General features: G+C 29.7%; 2 protein-coding genes across 4 annotated transcripts in view; both read right to left on the bottom strand.

Annotated features, from left to right (window-relative positions):
• Nucleotides 1-5280, bottom strand: part of LOC100163301 — a 43489-nt gene extending 38209 nt beyond the window's left edge. Inside the window, exon 1 of the mRNA XM_001944513.5 lies at nt 4739-5280. Within this exon, the coding sequence (XP_001944548.2) occupies nt 4739-5027 (289 nt within the window). The 5' untranslated portion in view covers nt 5028-5280. The remainder of the gene's footprint in view (nt 1-4738) is intronic.
• Nucleotides 5281-16894: 11614 nt separating this feature from the next.
• LOC100161256 overlaps nt 16895-24801 on the bottom strand; it is a 172387-nt gene continuing 164480 nt past the window's right edge. For all 3 annotated transcript variants that reach the window (XM_029487163.1, XM_029487162.1, XM_029487161.1), the window contains exons 6-7: nt 17493-17599; nt 16895-17068 (exon numbers count right to left, since the gene is read on the bottom strand). In XM_029487163.1, the coding sequence (XP_029343023.1) occupies nt 16943-17068; nt 17493-17599 (233 nt within the window). In that variant the 3' untranslated portion in view covers nt 16895-16942. The remainder of the gene's footprint in view (nt 17069-17492; nt 17600-24801) is intronic.

Here is a 24801-nt window from a genome sequence, read left to right on the forward strand (position 1 = left end):
TAATGTGCCTCTTGTATTTGTTTTTTACTTAGAATCAATGATGAACGTGCTTAACGGCAGTTTTTTTATAATCCCCTTCACAAACCTATTAACGTAGGTACCATCCACCTAACCCTTTTACGACGCATTCAAAATATACTTTTATAACCACATTATCTGTAGGTAAAAAATAAAACGTACATATTTTAAATAGGTGCATAAACATAATATATATATACTTAGGGGATGTGTGATTAAAGGTCTTTGAATATGAATTAAATAATATATGAATTCCATAGTTATTTTTAAAATTATTTTCGGACGAGGGGTGCATACATGAAAACGTGCGACTGATTTCGATATTGTTTTATAATAATTATTTTGACATACAAACAATTATACGGTTTCTCGATGTATATAATATATACACGTACAAAACACACGTCGTATAGCGTATCTATCCTATTCATCCCTTCGATTTACACATGTTGATAGTAACTTTAGCGCTTTCCGAAAAAACCTATACTAATATATTATGTATCTGCCGTATATTTGTTACCCCTTGCAATACTTGCAAAGGTTTCTCCATATATAACATACGTATTCCACTCTCAGAGGGTGACAGAGATATAGTTTACAAGTTAAAAAAAAAGAAATTACATTTTTTACCAGGAATTTCGTTGAAACCCAATCATTCCGACGGTAGAGACGAGTTGACGTTTACACATTGTAACGTACCCTGTTCACCTATGGTTTCCCAGCATCACGAGTACGGCTTCTGCTGTCTGCCACGTGCACATACATACACACACACACACACAAACACATACCCCGAAATACACTTTTACACAGTTAACAAAATAACTCGATGGAAATGAGCTGTATACCCGAGTGTAATGCTATGTCACACACTACCACGGTATACGAAAGACGAGGTGTCGACGAACACTGTAGGTATACGTGAAATGAAAGCACGCATTTTAATTAACGTCACTCACGGGAGATGCGATTAGTCTTCGAATGACCGTCCAAGGCTAATGACCGATAAAAAAAAATAACAAGAATAATAATAATAGTATGGCACCACCGTCCTAATGGCGTCTGGCGTAGACAATTGTAGTTGTGTTATGCATTCATACAGTGCTGTAATCTCGTCAAGAGTCGAAAACCACTGTCACCCAACATTCCTACCCCGTTGGCGTCATTGTTTGGTTTTTGTTCTACACTCGGTTTTACATTAGTTTTTAACAACCCACATTAGGCTACATAATATATCATTGAACTTTATAAAATTCGGATAAACGGATAACTGTAAACATATGAGATAATTAATTATTCAAAATAAATTATGGAACGTGGTGGGATGTCATGCACTTAAGAGCACGTCACACGTCAATTCATTATCTACCTCTGTCAAGGCATGGAAAAGGTCCTTTTTATGAGACCAACACTTTGGACCCCAGGCAAATTGATCCATTATAAAATTAATACATTTTAGTATCTGTACCGTAACGTTGAATTTCATTCTTAGATTTTCATTTTATAGCAACATTTTTACAACATGTTCGTTAAAGCTCTATATAGCTACTACGTTCGAAATGTATTTATTTTAAAATGTTTACCTACAGAGCATAACAATTTTTGCTATAAAAACAACGAATATAGTTTTGAAATAATTCCTATTAATTATTAATAAGTAGGTACTAAGCTATATAGAAGCACAAGAATCGCTAACATTAAGAATCAAATGTTTAAATTTTTAATACAAAAGAGTAAAAGACACTATTATGATTATAATTTGTACAATATTGTACACTTAAGCATTTTGAAGTCTCTTGTAGCTTAAGAAAATGTAATTACGCGTACATTATCCTCCACCACGGAGGCAAATAATTTTAAATATTGAATAACAACACATACTTTTATGAATTTGCATTTCGAAAGTTCATTAAATATGATTCTTAGTGATGTGTGATGACTACGTGTGACAACTCAACAATACTTATGCTTAAAAATCAAAATTAAGATTTTGGCATAGAAAATTACGAGGAAAATTGTACAACATAGGTAATAGGTATCTATAATACTTACTACAAAATATATAAAAAGTTATAATAACAATATAGGTACAAGGTTAGCGAAGTGATTTTTTACGAATGGGCAAAATTACATTTTGCCGCCCTTATAATAAATTGTATCATTCTAATTAAAAAATTGCTGCCCCTGTGGCTACTATAGGCTTGTGTCTACGTCACCCATGTCCGGCCTTGAGTACACATAATATTATATTGTATTTATATATTATACCTATGACCTATAATCTATAATAGTATAATCTATCTATAATAGTTTAATGTATAAAATGTCTATACAACCATTTGCAGACTGTTGTAAAGAATGTAATTCAAAATTGCGCCGAACGATGTACTCAAATGCTCTTTAATAATTTCTTTTCGATTTTTACATATTATTATAAATCATGTCTGCACGACGCTTATATTATTATTATATGATGTTTATGTTGCTCGTGCCATTCAACGTAAATGCAATACAATATCTGCACGATACGCGCGCGTGACCTACTGAAATTTGTGAGTGTGCAAAATTGTTATATTTACAACCGCGGACGGTTCAAAATCTGTTGGCGGGGACCGTTCCAGATTCGACTAATTATAAATTCATTTAATCGGTCATCCATCCGGTCCGTTTTGTCCGTTAAGAGTCTCCGAATTCAAAGGGTGTCGTTACTCCCTACAATACTACGTCGGTACATAGATCCGGTTTATTTATTTTTTTTTTTAGTGAGCCCCATTTTCATATAATACAGCCCTGCTGTTTTTAATAACCGACACCAGCTGCACTGCTGCACACTGCTGGTTGGCATAAACCTGTAGTCGAAAAGAATATAATAATAATAATGATAATAAAATAAGGTCGGAAATATAACCGTCAGACCGTGTGCTTGCGTGTAGAATACGAACAACATAATATTATATTTTATTAACAATATAATATATTATTATAATATACATTTTGTATATAGGTACACGACAATATGGCTAGTTTTTGAATTTTCAACTGTCATAAAGCCAGCGCTGAAACCAGTTTATAAGATATTATCATATTATCTTATTATCATACGATGCAATCATACGGAATACGGATAACACAACAGTTATGATCATCGCTGTACAACAGACGACCACGACGACGTGTTAATTGATTGATAAAACTATAAAAGTAGGACCATTGTCGCTATAGGCACCTATTCTCATTACCATCGATATAGAAATATATAGCATGCCTAAAATTGTATAATATACCTATAACTTATATTATACAGAACGAATGTTTTCACAGCAATTTTCGACATATAGTCTTTTGTTATTTCTGATATTAAAAATGTAAATGTCTTAACAGTATTTTATGTTTTAAAATAAAATACGTTATATTCAGTATTATATGTATTCACTATAACAACCTTGAAGAATAACGTTGGTTATTAATCATGAATTGCACCTGAGAACTTACATACTCTTCACTATTCCTGACGCTACCTGTATAATTAAATAAATGTACATAGTACATCTAACATAATGTTCCAACATGCATATATTTATTTCTAATTAGTAATTATAAGTTACAACTGATATTATATCAGTGAAACGCTTTTTCTGACCGTCTCGTAATACCTATTAGTTATCGGCGCTATTACGTACAGACATATCTACTTAACCATTAATTAACTTCCGATGTTCATTCATTATAATTTATTTAACAATAAACCGTTGATTGTTAAAAAAACAAAACGATTAAAAAATAACGACGGCACGAACCATCCACTACGGAGAATCAATAAAAATGATATTATAAACACACGCGTTTCGGCCCAAGTAGTTTCATGGCGTGTGAACCCCGAAATATGTTGTTATATTATAGGGACCGGATTTTGAAACATATGTGAATATATGGGTTTACTGCGCGCTGTAGACCGCACGTTGACGAAACAAAAATAAATAAAAAATAAATAAATAAATCGAAGGGTACAATTTTGGGTCATGTCTCCTCCTCGAAACGTGCTTCGGTGCTCTCAACAGTCCCGTTTTGTTCCCGCCAAAACCATAAATATATATAAAACTGCGTCGTTACGATATTATTGTTGTTCAGTTAAAATGCTATTAAAAATAAAAACCGAATTGAGCCCACACTCCACCGGGTTCTATGTAGGTACATAAACATAGTATATTATGTAAGTGCATCTTATTTGTTTATGCCCCTCCCCCCCTTGATCCCGTTTAAACGCATTTGTGAATTTTCCGGTACTCGCTTATACCACTAAACCGTAAACACACATGCTTCTATAGTTCTATAACCAGGTATACCTAAGTATCGTCCTCAAAATATAATGATATATACTACCCAGTATATCAAGCTATTGACCTGAAATCAAAATCCACGACACCGACGAAAACAGTACCTACCTAATAGCCCTGTAATAAGTCAATCACTACACTGCAGGTACGACACAGAATATTTTTCCTGAGAGGGTTGTGCTTGAAATTGCATATTGACTACTGATACGATACTAGAGATCAGGGGCAGAAAGGGGCATTTTGGAGAAATAAATTTTCACAAAGGAAAACAATTTTTTTTTTGGAGGGGGGGGGGTCTTAACCTTAACCTCCCCTCTCCCTTGCACGTGCTACTGCTATAGGTAAAGTAAACGTTATATTGAGTATAGACGACTTTTTGGACTTACGAACTGTGACGGCTTTGGGATCGGCGTGGTCGACCAAGTGGCCGAGGGCTTGGACGCGGCGCTTGAGACCCGCTGACCTGGTGGCCACGTCGGCTAGCTGGCCACGGAGTTCGCGGAACACCTCGTCGGCGAGCGCGGCCACCGAGGCCATCTGCCGAAGTGCATTGCTCAGTGCGAAGTTTGTGACGGCGTCCAGCTCGCGGTCCCGGACCGTTGGCACACCGTGTTCGTCGTGCAGCTTCACCCTGCTCAGGTGGACCGGGCCCACGGCACGTTGCACGAACGGCATAGCGCGGGGACGTAGCGCGTAACGGACCGGACCGGTCACCGGGCACGTTGACTGACGAAGACGACGACGGCAGCGGCCGGCGTCCCACAAGATTTCATCGCACGCACGCTGCACTCACGAATACACGATAATATACGATGATATGACGCACGCACGTCAACATACGCAGAACACGTCCGCGACGTTCGGTGGCCGGCTGATTACTGAACCGCTGTGCCGACCGGCGGCGTGCTCGTAGTCGTGCGTGTGTGTCGCAGTGGTGTTTGTCGTTTCTACTCGTTTTGAAAATCGGCGGCGGCGGCGAGACGGTTCAAACGGACCGGCAGGTTGGCCAACAGTGCCGAGCCGGTATTGTAAGGTATAGGTAATAAACGACTACAATAATAGGTAGTAATAATAAAAATCGCAGTTTGTTGTTGTTCACCATTGGTATAATACAACATAGGTAGTACCTACGTCCTACATAACATACGTACTTATTATATTATTATGGTTAAATAAGCCGTTTTTCAGGTGAGATATAATATGCTGCACCCTCGGACGGTGAATGGTCATCAAACGAAAAACACAATACTTAATTGAATATCTGTGTAAAATTTAAGATTTTCTTGTTTTTTCGGGAAAGATAATTTTGAAGCTGGGGATGCTAAAGACTTCCCAGCCCCCTTCTACTTTATTTTTGCATATGCCCTCACCATCATACCCTTTTAAGGCCATCCCACCCACCAAACACTATCTTGGATATCGGTAACGCGACAGTCAACCTGAAACGCTATTATAATAAACTAATAAGTAATCATGACTAAATAAACAGGCATGATCACCAAAAAACCAATTTTTCCTATCACTGCGCATTTTCCCCAGACATGGCAAAACAGTATAATTCCTATATAATTGTAATGTGAATAAAATTGTTTTCTATGATATCAGTGTTTCTTCCAAGTCTGGGGAAGTATAATATATGTATAAAATATGCGTGCAGTAATCTAGCGATCATGCCTGTTTATTTAGTCATGACAAGTAATAATATGATATTGTCCGCGATAAGGAATACAATAATCATAGCAATATATAAATGTATGATTAGGTAGGTATTTTATATTATACACAATATTATATTATAATAATAAGTAGTTTGAAGGCGCTTATAATAGGTGTGAATAATATTTTCTGCACCCACTCGTATTTTGACGGTTTTAAAATGTTTCCCTTTTTTGGCTTAATTGTTGTCATAACGATTCATAATACTATTAAGAACGCCAACGCTTCGTACCTACGTATGAAGTACCTATCTATAAATATTGTAATGAATAATGTTTTTTTATGACGTCGACAATCGTAATTATCATCATTACAAAACTATAGGTTAACACATTATAGACATTACTTAATTGTAATTAATAATTATTTTACGTATCAACGGTATTATGTTCTTCACAATATTCCATCCGGATATATTGGCATATTGTATTCCCCATTTCCGGTTAATTCCTCCATCGGGCACCGTACTAAATATTATACCTAAGTTACCTGACAAACCTAACTGAACGTCGAACATATCGCGACGTCTCGTACAATTAACAGTTAATTTTTATTCATAGGTAGGTACCTATAAAATGCGGAGTGTAAATGACTAAATGAGTAGGTATACAATTGAAAATAATCTACGATCTACATTAAAACAAAACAGTTGAACTAGCACATAAACAATAATGAGTAACAAATTTGAGCAATTAGTAATATATTTTGATTAATCTGCAAAGCGAGCACAGTTATGAATTAATGCATTAACATTGAATTTAAATACTAAAATATCAAGTATGATTGATTCCGAATAGGTACATGGTTTTTTAGCTTTTACTGCAGTGTTTTATCATAATACTACTACATACTATTGTCTACATAGGTACCTTTTACTTAGTTCTATTTTAACGAATTTATTATGAAGCATATTGTTGTGTTCAATATAATATAATTATATAGGTAGGTACATAATATACAAGAAAGATTACATTTACATTATCCCATTAGAGTAAATTTTTCAATCCAGTAAAAAACAAATATGGCTATCGCTTATAATATTTTTTTATCTTCTTTATTTCTCCCACATATTTTGCTTTAGTGATTGGTAAGTACTTTTACGTCGTATCTTAAGAACTGGATATTGTCGATTCAACAATTGTATTGTTTGGTATAAGATTTTAAGGATCTGACTTCTGAGTAGAGAAACATTAATAGTATGCCAAGTATGTTTATTAATTATTATTGTTACCTATATAAGATCAACATTTTACTTTTGTTTTGGAAAATTGGGTTAGTAATTTTTTTTATGAGAAATTTGAAAACATGTAATTCACATTCATGCATACTATTATTGCAGAACAATTTAAATATTTCATTTTTGATCACCAAACGTGATTACTAAATTTAAATTACTGATGTGAAAATTGAAGCCAAATAACATGTTTACATATCTACTATAAATTATAAAATAAGAAGTACATATGTAATTATTGAAAAAAGTAATTAATTAATATGTAAAGCAAAGCAATTTCTAATTATAAGAAATTTTGAAATTTTGACTGATTAATTGTAATATATAATTTCGAAGTCATCAAATGTTATTTAGCAAGTAACAACTGTAAGAAGAAGATTGATTAGAGTTTAGAATATGAATGTATAATCTTGAATGATTTTGAATTTTTTTTTATTACATATAATTTTTTATTTTACAGTTGTTTTTTATTTTAGTTTTATACATTTTAATTTTTAATTTTAAAATAATATACGTCTAGTGTATAAAAAAAATCTCAAAAACCGTTAGTAAACATTTGTTTTTAGAAGAGTTAAAATATTGAAAAACGTCCTAAAAACAGTATTGTTACAACATCTATTTTTTTAATGCGTTGTTTTACCATTGTTTGTAAATTAAAAGTAATTATACCATTTCAAGTAGAACAGTAAGTTTGTATCAATAGGAGTAGTGAAGCGAGTCGAGTGTCCAATACCCTAATTGTATCCTGTTGATATCTACCTATATTTTTTGTTTGATTTTATTTTTTATGTAGTTATACCTAACTGAACGCACGATACCCTACATTTTTATTAGGTTAAATTGTAAATATTTATGAATAATAATTATTTTATTACTGGTATCTATTGATTTACTAGGTACCTACACTACCTATAGTACCTTTTTATACAATCGATTTATAGATGTTTAGAATATACTCGTAAAACGTTTTATTCATCATTATAATATTGTATACTCGAAACGTTTATAAATATTATTTTATGAAATAATTTCATTTTATAAATAATTATTATTTTATGATTTATAATTTATGTGACTTTTTCAAGTGAGTATAATTATACGTAAAACTTTATTTTGTATGTAAACAATAAACGAATAAACCTATATCAGACTCTGAAGGTATTTGATTATTTTCACTAACTAATCCAAATTCCAAATAATTGTACTACCTAAGTAATGAGTAATCGGTGATATATTAATTTATTTTATTAAAACATTCATGAATCTTGATTTTTATAACTTGAAACCATTATATTGTGATCGAAGTATATAAAATAAAGTAAATGAAAAACCTGTATACCATAAAATGGAAAGGAAGTAGAAATAATAAAATACATATTTTATAAAAATAGAATATTTTGTATTATATTTTTAATTGAAAACTTCCGTTATCATATTAATACAAACCTTTAATATATCATCCTTAAACGAAAATAAATGTAATATATTAAGATCAATTGAAAACACCCTTATAATAAACTGTTTAGTACCTATACATTTATATTGGAATAGCTCACAATCATTCAGTGTTTAAATTGTAAACCAACAATTGTGTAACATTATAATATAAAATTTATAGCAAACTTAATATTGTATTGTGTAAATATGCATATTGTATTATAATTTATAAGCTTTATGACAGCCTTAAAAAATTTTCATAATTTATAACCAATATTCTGCGAATGTAGACACTATAGTAACAATCGAAGTATATGAATTACTTTGAACTAATTTTCTTCAAATGCACTTGTTATTATTCTAGTAAAAACATTTTAATTTTAAAAACACACATGTCACATAATAAATTACAATTTTTTATGAATGTATATTTTTTATAGCGACATATTCAACTCCGAAGTCAGACCATTTAGTGTTTCCGGCAGTTTCCGCAGATTATCACACCATTCGTACTTCGTAGACTCTATACACAACAGAATACAATTTAATTTCAATGTAATACGATTGTAGACGTCTGAGCAAAAATTAATTTACAAACATAATATTATCTGAATTTAACCTAGACTTTTAGATTCTGAGCGGAGCGATGAATGTATTGGATACATAGGCGTGACCAGACGTTCATGGCTTGGGAATCCAATCAACATTTTATATCCCTTTTGGATTTTCCCTATCGAGTTCACACAAGGGGATTGATGGGTCCATGTACCCAAAATTAATAATTTCTGATTTTTATCACTAATTTTGTTATACACTAATATTTTATAAAGTCAAATGTAATGCCTGTCCCTACTCCCTAAATATGTAAGGGTATCATAAATGTATGATACTTCACTGCGGAGACACAAAAATAGGTAAAAATTAATTTAATCAATATTCAATAGGGCCATTACATATTTTGTTACTTCAAAACTTCAGTATACAGTAAGATTAATGCGATGGTACAGATTTTCTCGGGTATTTTGTTTTGTACATTTCTAATTTCTTGCATTTTCATGTAGGTACCTATATTAATATTAAGCTAGGATAGTTATGGTACTTACTTGTGTGTTAAAAATATATATGTTTACATCATAAATTATGTGCGTCGGTTTTTATTTTTAAACCTTTATGTGTATTTCGATTCCTATCTGCAGAGTCAAATAAAATTTAATAAGTCGTTTTGAATTTTTTTCATTGTTAAACACCTATTTAAATGTATTTATTTATCTATGAATTAGAAGTTGCAATACATTTTTTTACGCTTTAATTTTGTGTATCTACCTACCTTTTGCCGTTTTTAGCGACGGATACAATCCAATTACAAAATATTATACTGCAGTTACCTAGTATATAGGTAGAAAAAAATGTTTTAAATATTTGAAAGCAGTTTAAAACAATTTGACAAGTAAAAATGTGAAAACGTTTAAATTATGATAATCGCCATGTTATAGCCAAGTGAAAATAAAAATCACGAGACGTATTATAATAATATAGAACATGTGGTGGACGGTGATTTATATAGCAGAAGAAAAATAATTTAATCCAACAGGTCGAGCATTATACAACCACTAAAATGTGCATCGTGCCATCGTGGTATATTATATTCGTGTAATAATCACGTTTGCGACAACCTCGAACTGTGTGATAATACCTTCAACTTAAACATGGTATCGAACGGAGGTTAACGGTAGTCGGTACGGACTACGGTTTACAGTATTCGGCAACAAACAAAAATGCACGTGATGTCGATGCAGATTGTTATATTTTGTTATTTATATTTTGCATTCGCGTTTAAAGTAACACGATGACATCCGATGATCAGCAATCTCCGTCGCATGCAAACGATGATGGTTACCTATATAATATTATAATGTTTAATATAATTTGTGCAATTATTAAATAATATGTAATAATGGTACAAAACTACAAAAAGTTTGTATACGGTGCGGACCAATTTTTATATATTATAAAGAACTATTACATAGATATTAAAATGTGTTTTTCATGCATATTATCTATAGACTATCAGACATACGTTAAAAATGGAATAATTTAAAAAAAAAAAAGGTAAACACGTCTTTACTATGCAATGTTATATTATTTTAAACTTTTGTTTAAAATTGTTGTGCATATTATATTACGTTAGCAGTTATACAAGATAAATGCAATAGAGGAGTGGAGTATACAAATCAAAAACTTATTTAGGTTAAATGATGTTTAATTATTTTTATCAGTGAGCGTTTTCACAACAATGGTCGTTGCAAATGTAAATAAATTATAAAAATAGTTTTAGTAGATGATACACAGCTGTTGTTTAGAAATTTTTGTTTGCAAACAAAATATTGTAACATGATTAAGGGTGCCAGCAAAATATTTTAATTAAATATTTATAATTTTGTAAAATATTATACTTCCTAAAAAGTCGACACCATCACGTTGTGATGTCTAGTACTTGATACTGAATTTTTTTTTAATATTATGTTTATAAAATTATAATATGATATATTTCTAGGTAGGTACGATAATAATGACTTCGTGTTAATAACATTTGACGGATAATATTATTATTCTATATTTTGTAGAGTATATAGACGATGGCGTCTATAATAAATCTGTACCTACCTAACATAATATATTGAAATACATTGCTGAATAAAACATTTATTTCATTAAGGGAGGAATGATGTAGGTATAGGTGCATAAAAGATGAACGGTTATACCTAGTTTACTATTAATTGTTAATGCATTTAGTCAACAAGCGGTTGTTTAAATGTTTAGTGTTTTGAAATTCATTGCAACAAGTTTGTGGTGATCAAATTATAATTTTATACAGCGTGATAGTCGAGGAAATTTAAAATTAGTGATGGTCGACGAAGCTATAAGTAGGTACAATGCATAATTATTAATTCATATATTGGATACTTCTGGCTTTAATAAACTGAAAAATGTATTATTAAGTAATCTAGTCAAATATAGGTTACCTACCTAATAATATCATGTTATAATATAAATAAATTCTAACAGTTTATTTTTTTTAAAGTTTGATATTATGTTCACTATACAACCAGTAATTAATAAAAATTATATTAGTTTACTGAATGTAGTAAGTATCAATATGTGAATAGTTAATGTAATCATTAATCACTTCATACACTGTTGTTTTACTAAAAATGTTAACGTATGCAGTCATAATGTTTGATAGGTAATCCTATTACAAAAATAATAATTTTATTGAAAAATGTATTGATGACGAAATATTATAGTGAGATACTATAGTTACCTAAGTATGTCCATGTTAATAAAATAAACGCTAGAACAATTATTTAAAATATTAAATTTATCTTTGTTCTATAGAATTCTTAATAATTGCTGTATAAATATTAAATAATGACTAATGACTAATGATTGTTAATTAAACATATTACAATGTGATCTTATAATATTATAAATTGCATTTCACGGGGCACCACATAGGTATATTATTTAAATTATTTTTTAAATTAGTTGCATATTAGTTGATCATAGTTATGAATATGAGAACAAGACTATATTATATTTAGTATAATATTATACATACAAATATAATGAATAAATAAATCAACAACAGAATATTATCAACAGCGTTAATTTATTTTGGGTAAATGTATAAAACTCAAATGTTATTTATTATTTTAAAATATGCATTATTTATATATATATTTAATAATTATTTATATATACCTATATAATATATGTATACATAAATTAATAATATATTATGATAATAATATTAAACGTAAAATATAATAATATTAGCAAATCGCCAAAAAATCACAATAAGAACAAGGATAAAAGAGACAGACTAAAAATACTGATTAACATTGATTTTATTATTTATCAGATAAATATTACATTATTGATTATTAATATAAACATGCAGAGCAACATGGTTATTTATTAATAATCTTTGTTATCTTTACTAATTTACAATATATTCCATTTTAGATATAAATAGTAAATACAGTGGCAAGTATTTTATATTAAGTTTAGGTACGTTAAAACGTAAAAATCAATTAGCGCGCGATGAAGACGACAAATTTATAAATTTTTTTAAATTTTATAATAGCATAATTTATTTAATAAAAATGAATACTTATTAATGTTCCTGTAAAGTTTATTAGCTTATAAAGCTTATTTACATGTTACTAAGCTCATTATTTAAATAGAAAAAAAAACACTGTGTAACGAGCGTACTAGAAAGGCCCCTAATTGTATAAATATATTATTTATATTATATAGTAGTAAAATAATATATTATTATGTTTATTTCAATAGTAGGTATATTAGATATTATCTTGTCTTAAAAGGATTTTGGTTCAACCATTATTGGAAAAAATGAAGTTGGTATATTTTATTAGGTACCAACAAATGACGCCATTGAAATAAATGTAAGAAATCTGTTCAAAATAAATAAGTACTGAAAAGTAAAAGAACCACAGAAGCATAATATTTTGTCAATCTTGGTAGTATGCAATGCATAACCTATGTAAAAGACGCTTCTGTTATTATATTACTATTTTTTTTTTTTAGTGACGTCATTCTTTTTGGGTCGTTACTCGTTACTCATTTTAACATGTATACGGATAGATCAATTGATTGTAAAATGTATTCGGCTTGTGTCGTTCAAAGTTATTGTCTCAATTAAAACAAAAAAGACGATGATTATTGTGATACACAATAATTTGGTCCAAAACAAAAATGACAAAATAACCAAATTCCTACAGATCCATATTAAGTACTTATGTTGAATATTCACTCTATAATAATGTATCAGTTTAATCGAATCACTATAATAAGTATTATCATTTATTAGTATTAGTATAAGTTATTAATATTATTATTATTATTTTCATTATTATTATTACTAGACGTATGGTAGTATAAATTAAGAAAACTTAACAATATAAACAACAATAATCAATAGCTCGAGCAGATAACAATGTTATGCTAAACAACTAATTACGTGTTAAACAAGATTGTTCGACTAGATTAATACTAAACTATATTATATTCTATATAGGCACAACCGAAATAAAACAAAGGAATTACTAAGTGGGATTTTCTTACTTCAACGTAAGAAAATATCACCACGTTTACAATTTATTTACTTATTATACAATATATTATAGTTCTACTAGTTTAGTTATTATATATTACGTACCAAATGGCAAATACGATATACGAGTACATTTCCGAAGTAAAGCATAATAATATCATATTATCAATATAATCAACAATAACAGTCGTGTTCAGTAAATAATATAATAATAGTTATTAAATAATAAATATTAACAAAAATTCGTGTACAAACTCAATATTATAATAATAGTAGGTAATAACATAATAATAAATTATTTTAAAACAAATATTATTATTATTATTATTTTTTTTTTTTTTTGGAATTACGTCGAATAGAACAACGGTGGTGGTATATATGGGGTTTTATTACGTTTGAATTTTTTTTTTTAACATTAAAAAGAAAAACGATATGTTTTTTATGGTCGATAACAATATTTCTTTGATATTATTTGTATTAAAAACATGGCCCATGAACCTTATTATTACCAGGGATTGATAACGACTACCTATTTAACAATAGGTACATATGTTATTGTAGATAGATCGAAGGGGGCTTCATGTAGCTGGTTAATGTCATACGAGTCGGAATGTTGAATTTTATATTACAATATGCAATATCCATAATTATCGGGTAATTTTTCCAATGTTATTAATTAATATATAAATATATATATATATAGGTAAATAATTAAAGAATACTACACATTCCTATTTATGCCGCAGATAACGGTTCTCTAAATTTCGTTTGCTTTAAAATAGAGATCACCAAATTGGGCAAAATGTAGGATAGAGTAACCACGGTTTGTATGTGCGCATGTGTATATGGTATTTATTCAATTTTTGATTATGATTAATTTGCACAAAATAGAAAATTATTTTAAGTGGGAAAGAAGATAAATTGAGCTCTTTAAATGTCAATACGGTTATAATTTTATTTGATATGAACAACAACTAATAGAAAAATTACCAACTATTTGTGATGAGTGTCATAAATGTGTCACTTTATGTATATAATTTATATATACTATCATATAGTATTGTATTCGTAAAATTGGATGGCACTTAAATATAGTATGATTAATATTATATCAATAAATTTATGATAAAACAATACAATTATATTTTTGTGGTAAATCAAATAAATTATATATATTTGCAAAATACTTATGAATGAAAAAAGGAAGTAAGTAAATGTGTAAAACGATGATATATTTTTTTTAAGTAGTTTTTTCGTTTACGTTTTATAAGGTTATCTAATGCGTTTTGTAAGTTTGTCAATTGTTTCATTTTTTTTTTTTATGTTCCGGCGAAATTTGTTGTAAACTTATTAATATAATACCTAGTTGAAATGGCACATGCACAAAATATCACCGGTATAAAAAGAACGGGAGAGAGAGGAAAAACCAATTGGCTACAACAGCACAAAATAAAATAATGTATATCGAACGCATGTTTAACAAATCGTGAATTCAATTCGACACGGTCACTGTGGTAGTGGTAGTAGTACAAACACAGCGGACAAGGTTCACAACGGTTTTTGATGCAAGTTTAGTGGCCTACTCCGCTGCTCCTGACGTGTGCGACACAGTTCGTAAACAAAATCGTACCGTCGACGTGTGTCCGCCGGAAGAAACATTGTTATCGATGAGGTATATGGTGCGATCGAGCACCCCTCGTTAATATCTGGTTTGCGTCATTGACTCGAATACTATTATTATTACGGAGCTCACTGTAGGCATATTAATTGTCAGTATTATAACGATTATGCGTGCGCATACCACACGATTCCGGTACGGATATATTATATTTAAAAGCGCGCTTGATTTTATTTTTTTTTTACAATATATTTACAGGGGTCACGCGGGGAAGCCTGTTCTAATCGTCGTATTAAGCCTGTATGTTCACGTCTCCTCGCCGTCGAATTATTATCAATAACTGCGCGCAGTACAATGTCATAATTCATGCGTGATACGTATAAATTCTAAACGTCCAACGGGGCACGGAAGATCACAACATAGTATTATAGTAGGTATATATTATTATTATTATTATTACATAATATTATGATTAAGCGTTTTTTCGTTTTCCAAAAAAAAAAATTGTCCTTATAATATATTATAATATATATGATTACACCACGAAACGCCTTCGAGTTTACACGGTATATATACGATTGTATATTACAGACTTAAGTTTTTTTCTTCAAAAATTCAATTTTTTTTTATCCATTTTAAATTTTAAATTAGTTAAATATAATGTAATTACATAATTAATTAATATAATATATCGCGTATAAATAATTAGTCATCGTCATAAGTAGGTATAATATTTTAAATCGACTTAAACATAGCATAAATAATATCAATATTATTCGGATATCAGCTGATGAATAGAATGGAATATATAGCAGTGACGGAAAGGGAAATAATATGAAAAAACGTCGTAAGACTGGTTTTTCTCGGGGAAAATAACGAAAATGAGACGTCGAACTTTCCCGTCGAAAATGGTAAAATGCGATAAAAGCAAACGTGACGATACCCATAGGTATCTTCAAATTTTCGTCGAAACATAATATTATTATTTAAATAACGAAAAGTACGCAGGAAAAATGTAACTTGGCACGATTCAGATAAAAAAAAGACACATTCACTCGCGCGCGCACACACACACACACACACACACACACACACACACACACACACACACACACACACACACACACACGAACACACACACTCACTCACATTTACACACACACACACGCACACGCACACACGTACACACACACTCACTCACTCACATTTACACACACACATACGCACACACAAACGCACGCACACACACACACTCACTCACTCACTCACTCATTCACATTTACACACGAAAATATATTAGGCACTAGTACACAACGCTCCGATTTTATTGTGTTCATCGGTCATAAATTCAAATAAATGCCGTGTGTTTATTCATTTTTTATATTTAATTTATATGTGTGCGTATAAAAAAAAAAAAAAAATTGTGCGTCGTCCTTCTTCGTCCCGCGTTATACGGCATCAACTTCATGGCAAACTTCCATGTATTCCTGATGATGCATGATGTCCTTTATTAAGTCTTTCAGTATATTGTAGCGTGGAAATATCGGGTACACTTTTGAGTTGACATATTCTACCTGTAGCAAAATAAATCGGCCAAGTTAGACGCCCAAGTAACACAAAATAGCGCAATTCTGGCAAGTGGGAGTGGTGGATGTGTGCATTCAGCGTTGATGGTTGACAAAGGCGGGCTTCGGGAAGTTATATTTAAAGGCACTACACCGTAAAATAGATGGTGCTACGCAGAGTGATACAAAACCGAAGTAACGTTTTTGCAAAATATGTAAAATTAATCAACAACTACCGGCTAGGGTTATATCGATTTTAAAATCAACTAGAAATATGTCAGAAATTAGTCAGAAATCAGAATAGCCCCAAAAGTAAATTTCATAAGTCAGTATCATGTTTTTAAAGATACATACGCATACGATACTATACACACAAATCATAATGTAAACAAACTGTATTATAAATAATTATAATAAATTATAATATTTATACCTTGAGTTCTCTTATAAGATTTCTTAGGCCAGTGTATTTCTTTAACAATCGGTAAAGATCATTTGTCATTTGTGTATTCTCTGCTTCAATTTGAGCCGTCGTCATGTCTGTAAATATGAATAATTAATAATTATATATTTCATTAAATTAATTTGTAAAGTTCCTTTGGAGTGGCAGATAACATTTACTATTTATTATTAATAATAATTAGGGTACAAAATATAGATTTAGTTTAATATGATATTATAGTATTGTGCATTAAGTTCTTATAGCTACTATTGGATAGTGTATATTTAAATCAATTGCTAATAAAAGTAAAATTATAAAGTATTTTAAAGGTATTATTATTATTATATTTATTCTTAGGTATTTTGATCATAATTCATGGTGAATTATCATGGTTAAAAAAATTTTTAAATTATTTTTTAATTAAAAATAAAATATAAATGTAAAATGTATATTAAAATTATTCATTATTATATTATACTATCAACAATAATTATTTTTACCTTGAAAAATGTAAATGTTCAATTATTGTGATTTTGTATAAATTTATATAGAATTTTTTTTTTAGAACGATTTGAGATAAAACCATAAACCTTATACTAGAGTAAGGACTATGGAGGGGACTTATTTAAAGTGAATAATTTTACACAGAATATTTTTAACATATTTATTTTTATTTTTCTATATTTTTCTATTTAATATTTTTAATACTCAATCACAATATGTTTAAATAATTAAGGTTCATCGATTGGGGTGTCGGGTGTACTATACATAGAGTTAATTGTGGTTAAGTATACATTATAATATTGTTTATAAAATTGACACAATACATTTATGTAATTATATCCATTAATGATAATTATTCAGATTATAATACATACAATATTATTGTCAATCATAGATTTTAATGTACACAAAGTTCAAACCATTTTAATATAGAATTTTTCCATTCTTCAACAATAATAACTTACCAAACTAAATAGAACATTTTCTTTCTAAATACATTTTAACTAATAGAAATTTCTATTATACGAGTATATAGAGTGAGTTGAACGTAAATTACAATTTATATATTATGATTTACACAAATATAAAATATCTTAAAATTGGCAATCTCAAAGAATAAAAGGGTTAGAAATATAATTTAAGGTTTCAAAAATCAAAATATTTTACCTGTAAAATAATAAGTTAATAAGTGATTTTATGAAAAGTCACACATTGAACATTTTCACTTTTGGCCACGATTAAGCGAATCGTAACCTGAAACTTATGTGTCAAATGCTCGTTAAAATATTTTGTAAATATATGTAGGTATTGTTATTTTAGTAGCACCCCGATTGTCATATTATACCCAAAGGCTAAAGTGGTTTTATGTTAATCGAATGGACAACAAAATATATACCAATTGAATTTGCTCACTATTGTCCGCCATTCGAAAATGGATTGTTATGTGAAACTCAATTACAATCCCGCATACAATAATATGACATTTCAAGTATTGTTACATTGTCGCGCGTGCATTATTAGTGTGATTTTTCGCATGATAATAATTTATTGTGTTTTAAAATATATTGGAGAGTAGTCTGTTGTGTCATTTCGTGTTGTTTGAATTTACTACACCCAAAATATTCGAAATTATAAGTGTTTGAGCTTGAGGTGTATATTATGATTGCAGTACACACTTTTTGATAGGGTCATTCACTTGGGAGTATTTCGAATTTTATTTAGTGGCTGTCGTCTAAAATACCAGGGGACAAACAGACAACGCAATAGATAACAATGCGTAAAACATCCCAAGGACATGCTCTCAGAGGAGCTGAAAACTTTTATTTTCAGTTCTGACGGTTGTAAAGAGTGCATAAAAAAATCCTAAAGAAAAATGACCTATATGTGTATTTATTTGGCTTTTACATGATATACGAGTACAATATTTTTAGCGCTTGAAATCCAGAGAGTTCATCTTAGATGTAGGTATAGATATTATTATTAGTATAATAATAACAATATAAAATATAACTAATTATCATTAATTATTTATTATGTTAAACATATTTATTACAATTTATTTATCGAGCAATAATCAGTTAGAACGAAAATAAAATATCAATGTAACAAACTATTAAAGTATGTTAATTACGCTGGCATATTATCAACACTAGTTATAGGAGTTGCTATTTATCTGAAGCCAGAGCGCTTCCCTTTTATCAATCTATTGTTATCAGTCAATAAGGTTTAGTTTTAAAAATAAAGTTTCTTATACATTTATTTATTTAATTTGTTCGATCAAAAAAATAAAAATAGTTAAGTTCGATATAAAAATACATGAGTACACATGCATGAAAAGGCCTGTCGTAGTGAGGGGACTTTATCAGGAATTAGCTTAAACCTGAATCACGAAAAAATAATACGTTTATCTTGTGGTTAGGTGGATTTTAATCTGTTTTAATTTTTTTTTAACTATGGACGACTCTATGGCCCTTTACTTGGGCTTAACTACCAATGAGACTATGAAACGAATGCATGTAACGAATAAAGATATTCTAAAAGTGGAATCAATGATATAGTTTGGTATCTAGAGGAAGGTCGTAACTTTTAGGTTAATTATCAAAATACAATTCTTTAAGCTAAAAAAAAATATTCTATTTCTATAGCACTAATCTTCGGAGGGCAGAGGCTCATTTTGATGAATATATAAAGTGGTAACATGTTTTTTTATGCATTATAATTTATTATTAATTTATAATAAAGATGTGCAGCTCCAATAATGCATAGCATATTTATATTTCGTTATTCTTTAGTCAGTTTAATTCAAAATATATTTATTTAAAAATATAACTAATAACGTTACAGAATAATTTTGTAAAAACTCAAAACGGAAAAAATTAGTTTATAAAAATTGAATGTTTAATGGTTTTCTTAACGTAAACGATTTTAAAACTAAATCCTATAATATTTAAATTGAGTTCGATAATTCAGGAAGTGTAAATATTTTCATGATTACCCCAAACGTTGTGGATGCAATTTAAATTAACCTTACGGATTACACGAGTCCATGACCTTTAGGAAGGTGGAAATTTAGAGCCACTATACGGCAACAGACCGATTTTCAGATGTCCGGATACTACGACTGTCATCATTGTGATCGTAGGGCACTCAGCAATCAGTACGCACAAACACACTGTGCACAATATTGTACAGACATCACGTTTTCGATTTAATTAGACAATGTTCAATGGCAAACTATTAGAGGTAAGTATGTAAGATTATTGCATTACCTATGCTATACTCACTGTAATTACACGCAGTAAACTTTGAAATTTAAATTACTCACAAACTATATATATATTGATTGTTGACGAGCTAATGTTAATTATAAGACTTATTAGTTATTATTGTCATCTCATAATAATATCATAATAGTTTTAGAAAATAAGACAATATTTTTATTCGTACTATACGTACTATTTTAGTTGACAAAACAATTACGTTTGTTATCCTGCAGGTAGGTATTTATTTTTATTTTAATTAAATTCAATCAAGTGTCCAGACAAGTGACAATACGTATTATATATATATTAGTATTATTATTATTCAGCGTGTCAGTCGGGATTCGGGAATGGCAAATTCGGTAGTAGATTACAAATTACAATAATAAATCCACGACATTTAAACCTTATCCAACAGTTTCTTTTCATTTGTTTCTAAAGGCAATGAGCTTTATCATAATACTAAAATATAGTCATACACGCGTTACCAGAGAATTTCCTAACCTGGCAATATATAATATATAACAATATATATTATGAGTTATAACGTATGGCCGGCAGGCGGCAAGGATATCAACTTACTGTAATCACCGAACAAATGAAAAATGCGCTGCACCTATTATAGTTCTATCCATTTTCAGAAACTTCTAAAAGGAAATTCAAAAACTTAAAAATGAAACCGAAATATTTTATGCGGGACATCATATTATTATAGCTCTACAAGTCTGCATGCATGCTGTATAGCTGATTCATAAACTGAAATTCTCACTAACATCACTAACATTAAAAAAAAAAAAGAAGCATTTCGACACTAACCCGAGAACACTGTACTCATAGTAATATATTCACAATATTTATTGTTAAAATATTATGCCACACGCGAAGTTATGATGGTGAAGCTGCAATTTCGAATAATCTTTTTGATATTAAATTATAATATTTTATAATATCGTCTGTCGGCAAAACAGGGCTGGAGAAACTTTTGAACCGCGAGAGAGGATATCGGACGTCGAAAATTGACCGTAACGAGAGCCGCTCGCTCGCGTGGTACATAATGTTATATACCCGGTATCGACCGCGTTCTGGAGCTCTCGCGAATATATACGCGTGCATTATATACTTAAGCTCCACCGATGTATAATATTGTTATATTATTATTAGTTTCGTTGTTTCGCTGCAGTTACCGGCGGCGGAATCTTCTAGTTGAACAACCTCTAAACGAGATTTTCGGAAGGATTATTATATAGAGATAGAATCGCTCTTGCGCTTGTCCACCACCGCCGCCGCGCCGCCGCCGCTTGTCGCCGACACCGCTATTGTGTTCTCCGTATGTGTAGCCTTTATGTATAGTTTGATATATAGCTGTATGATAATACACGTGTGAATATAATAATATTATATATTATATAATACAGGGCGATTCTTTTATCACTAACACAGTCATTTTCTGGGTAAATTTACGCGTTTTAGAAAACATTATTTTTCTTCGTAATTTAGAAGTTATTAGGACAAACTTTTTGCAAAAAAAAAAATTTACAATTTTTATCGTACACTATTCTAGTATTCTTTAAGAAAAATGACTGTTTTGAACGACAACAAAAATTTTTTAAATCATAGTTACAATCAGAAATGTTCATTCATAATTACCATCGAAATATCGAATATCGTGTTGCACAATTACAGACAATGTACAGAGTGTAGTGTCCAAATATTATTGGTGAACTACTCCATTCGTCTATAATTTAAAGCATTTAAAATCTTAGTTAAATATTTTACTATAACTTATCATCTGCAAGTTTAGAATTTGATTCGTATAGGTACATATCTAAATTCTCAAAATAATATTCTGCTTCTGAATTTGAAATTAAAAACGTAAATGGGTAAAAAGTTTCTAATTTAAAATAGTAAAATAGTTGAAAATTATAATGATAAAGAATAGTAAGAGATGTATAAACGTTTTATATGTATATTTTTTTTTATTTTAACTGCCTATGGCATCTTTATACAAACGACCAAAGGTCTTTATAAATACAATACATTGTGGGTAAGTACAAAATTATAAAAGTTTTATTAAATTTATATTTTATTTTATTATAAAAAATGTGTTTTAATGACTTTAAATTGTGTAAAAATATTATTTTAAAAACACATACATATTTACCAAGAAAATTGCTGTTTTGCTACAAAATAATTATATTATTTTTAAAACTTTTTTTAGAGTTTCTCAGTAACAACATACTATTATAGCTTTATCAAATTATTTATATACATAAATTATTAAATTTTAACATGATAGGTACATATTTTATAATATTACACGACGGCATAATTTACATTTACACTTTTCACGCTTCACCTACTTTTAATAATACACCTATACTGAAACAATAATATTTACAAATCGTGCGTATGTTACAATATAATATAGCGCCGTATTATTCAATAATTTCTTTTATACGATGTTTTTCCGTATATGTTTTACACTGTGCACTATATAATATAATATATACTGTTGGACGTCGATGAAAATTGAAAAACGTCGAACGCCTGCAAACGTCACGCTGGATCGAAATTGTCTCGTCATGATGATAAAATAGCCGGAGGATTGGAGTTCTATCTATTCGAAAGAATTCCAAGAGATATATAATTCAATAATATGATTTCATGCCGTGCGTGGATCGCTTCTTAGGGCCATGGGTAGACATCGTTTTAGGCGTATCAGTATTTTACAGTATTTCGAACATTGGTAAACGCGAACACTAATTATTATTTATTACTATTAATGACTGTACGCGTCATGCGATACCGCGATATATTATTATTTAATAGGTACCTACTAAATATTAATTTCAAATAAAAAATATTATTTTCGTTATTATCATCATCATTAAACTTGTAAATAATATGTTGAGTAACGTTTCAAATAATTCAAATATTGATAAAGTTATTTTCGTAGTATTATTTTACTCATATAAAACGGATTTGAGTATGTTCAACAATCGATATATGCCGTTCCTCGTATTTTAAATAATGAAAACTATTATAACATTTCATATAGTTAATTAATTAATTGAATACACACTCGAAGGATAAATAGAAATCATAACAATAACTAATCATATTCATAATATAAGTGTATGATTGGCAACTTTTGTCTACAAATATTAGGTAGGTACCTACCTATTTTATTACATACAATTAACACATGTCCATATTGTATTTAACTATTCTTATTTAATTAAATATAAAAGTGACTAGACAATAGACATTAAACATTACAAGTTTAAAAACTTCTGGATAATCAATTTTATTATTTAACACGTTCAATGCCACGGGTCGACGGGTAGTCGACATCGGTAACATTTCGCGGGTCGCCGGTGTCGACTACCCGTCGACAAATATTAATTCGCTTTTATGAATCATAATTTTGATGGCGATGAGATAACGTTTGAAATATATTGTAGGCGATCAGGTACTGTCTCAAGAAGCTAACAATATAATTGGTTTTTATTTTTGTTAATTTTTATTTATTTTTTCCGTAAAAACATATTTTTGGTGCGGCGACCCGGGCTATGCTTCGAAATTTCTAGCGGAGCTCAACGTGTTAAGTATTAAGTATCTACTATATAGGTACATATTTACAAATTATTCATACATTAGTTTATGTACCTTCCTGGACTTAAATGATGGATTTCCACGCTTTAATGGATGTTTATGGATGTTTAATGGATTTTCTTGCAATACTAACTTTCTAAAAAATCATTCGAAGGCTTTGCCTTTGAACTTTTTCCAACTTATTTATAAAGCCAACTTGAAACGGGTTCCAGTTGACTGATCCAATGATATAAAATTCAAACATACATTTCACTGAGGCTATAATATACCATTAAGCATTGAGGATAATTGGATTCGGATTAGTTTCTCTTATATATTTGATGAACCATGAATTTATTATAAATTAAGTTTGTGTGTTATGAGGAACTACAATTATAAGAATACTAGTATCATGTACCAAATTAATAAGCCAATAAGGTACA

Source organism: Acyrthosiphon pisum, chromosome A1, assembly GCF_005508785.2.
Source record: "Acyrthosiphon pisum isolate AL4f chromosome A1, pea_aphid_22Mar2018_4r6ur, whole genome shotgun sequence".
NCBI lineage: Eukaryota > Metazoa > Arthropoda > Insecta > Hemiptera > Aphididae > Acyrthosiphon > Acyrthosiphon pisum.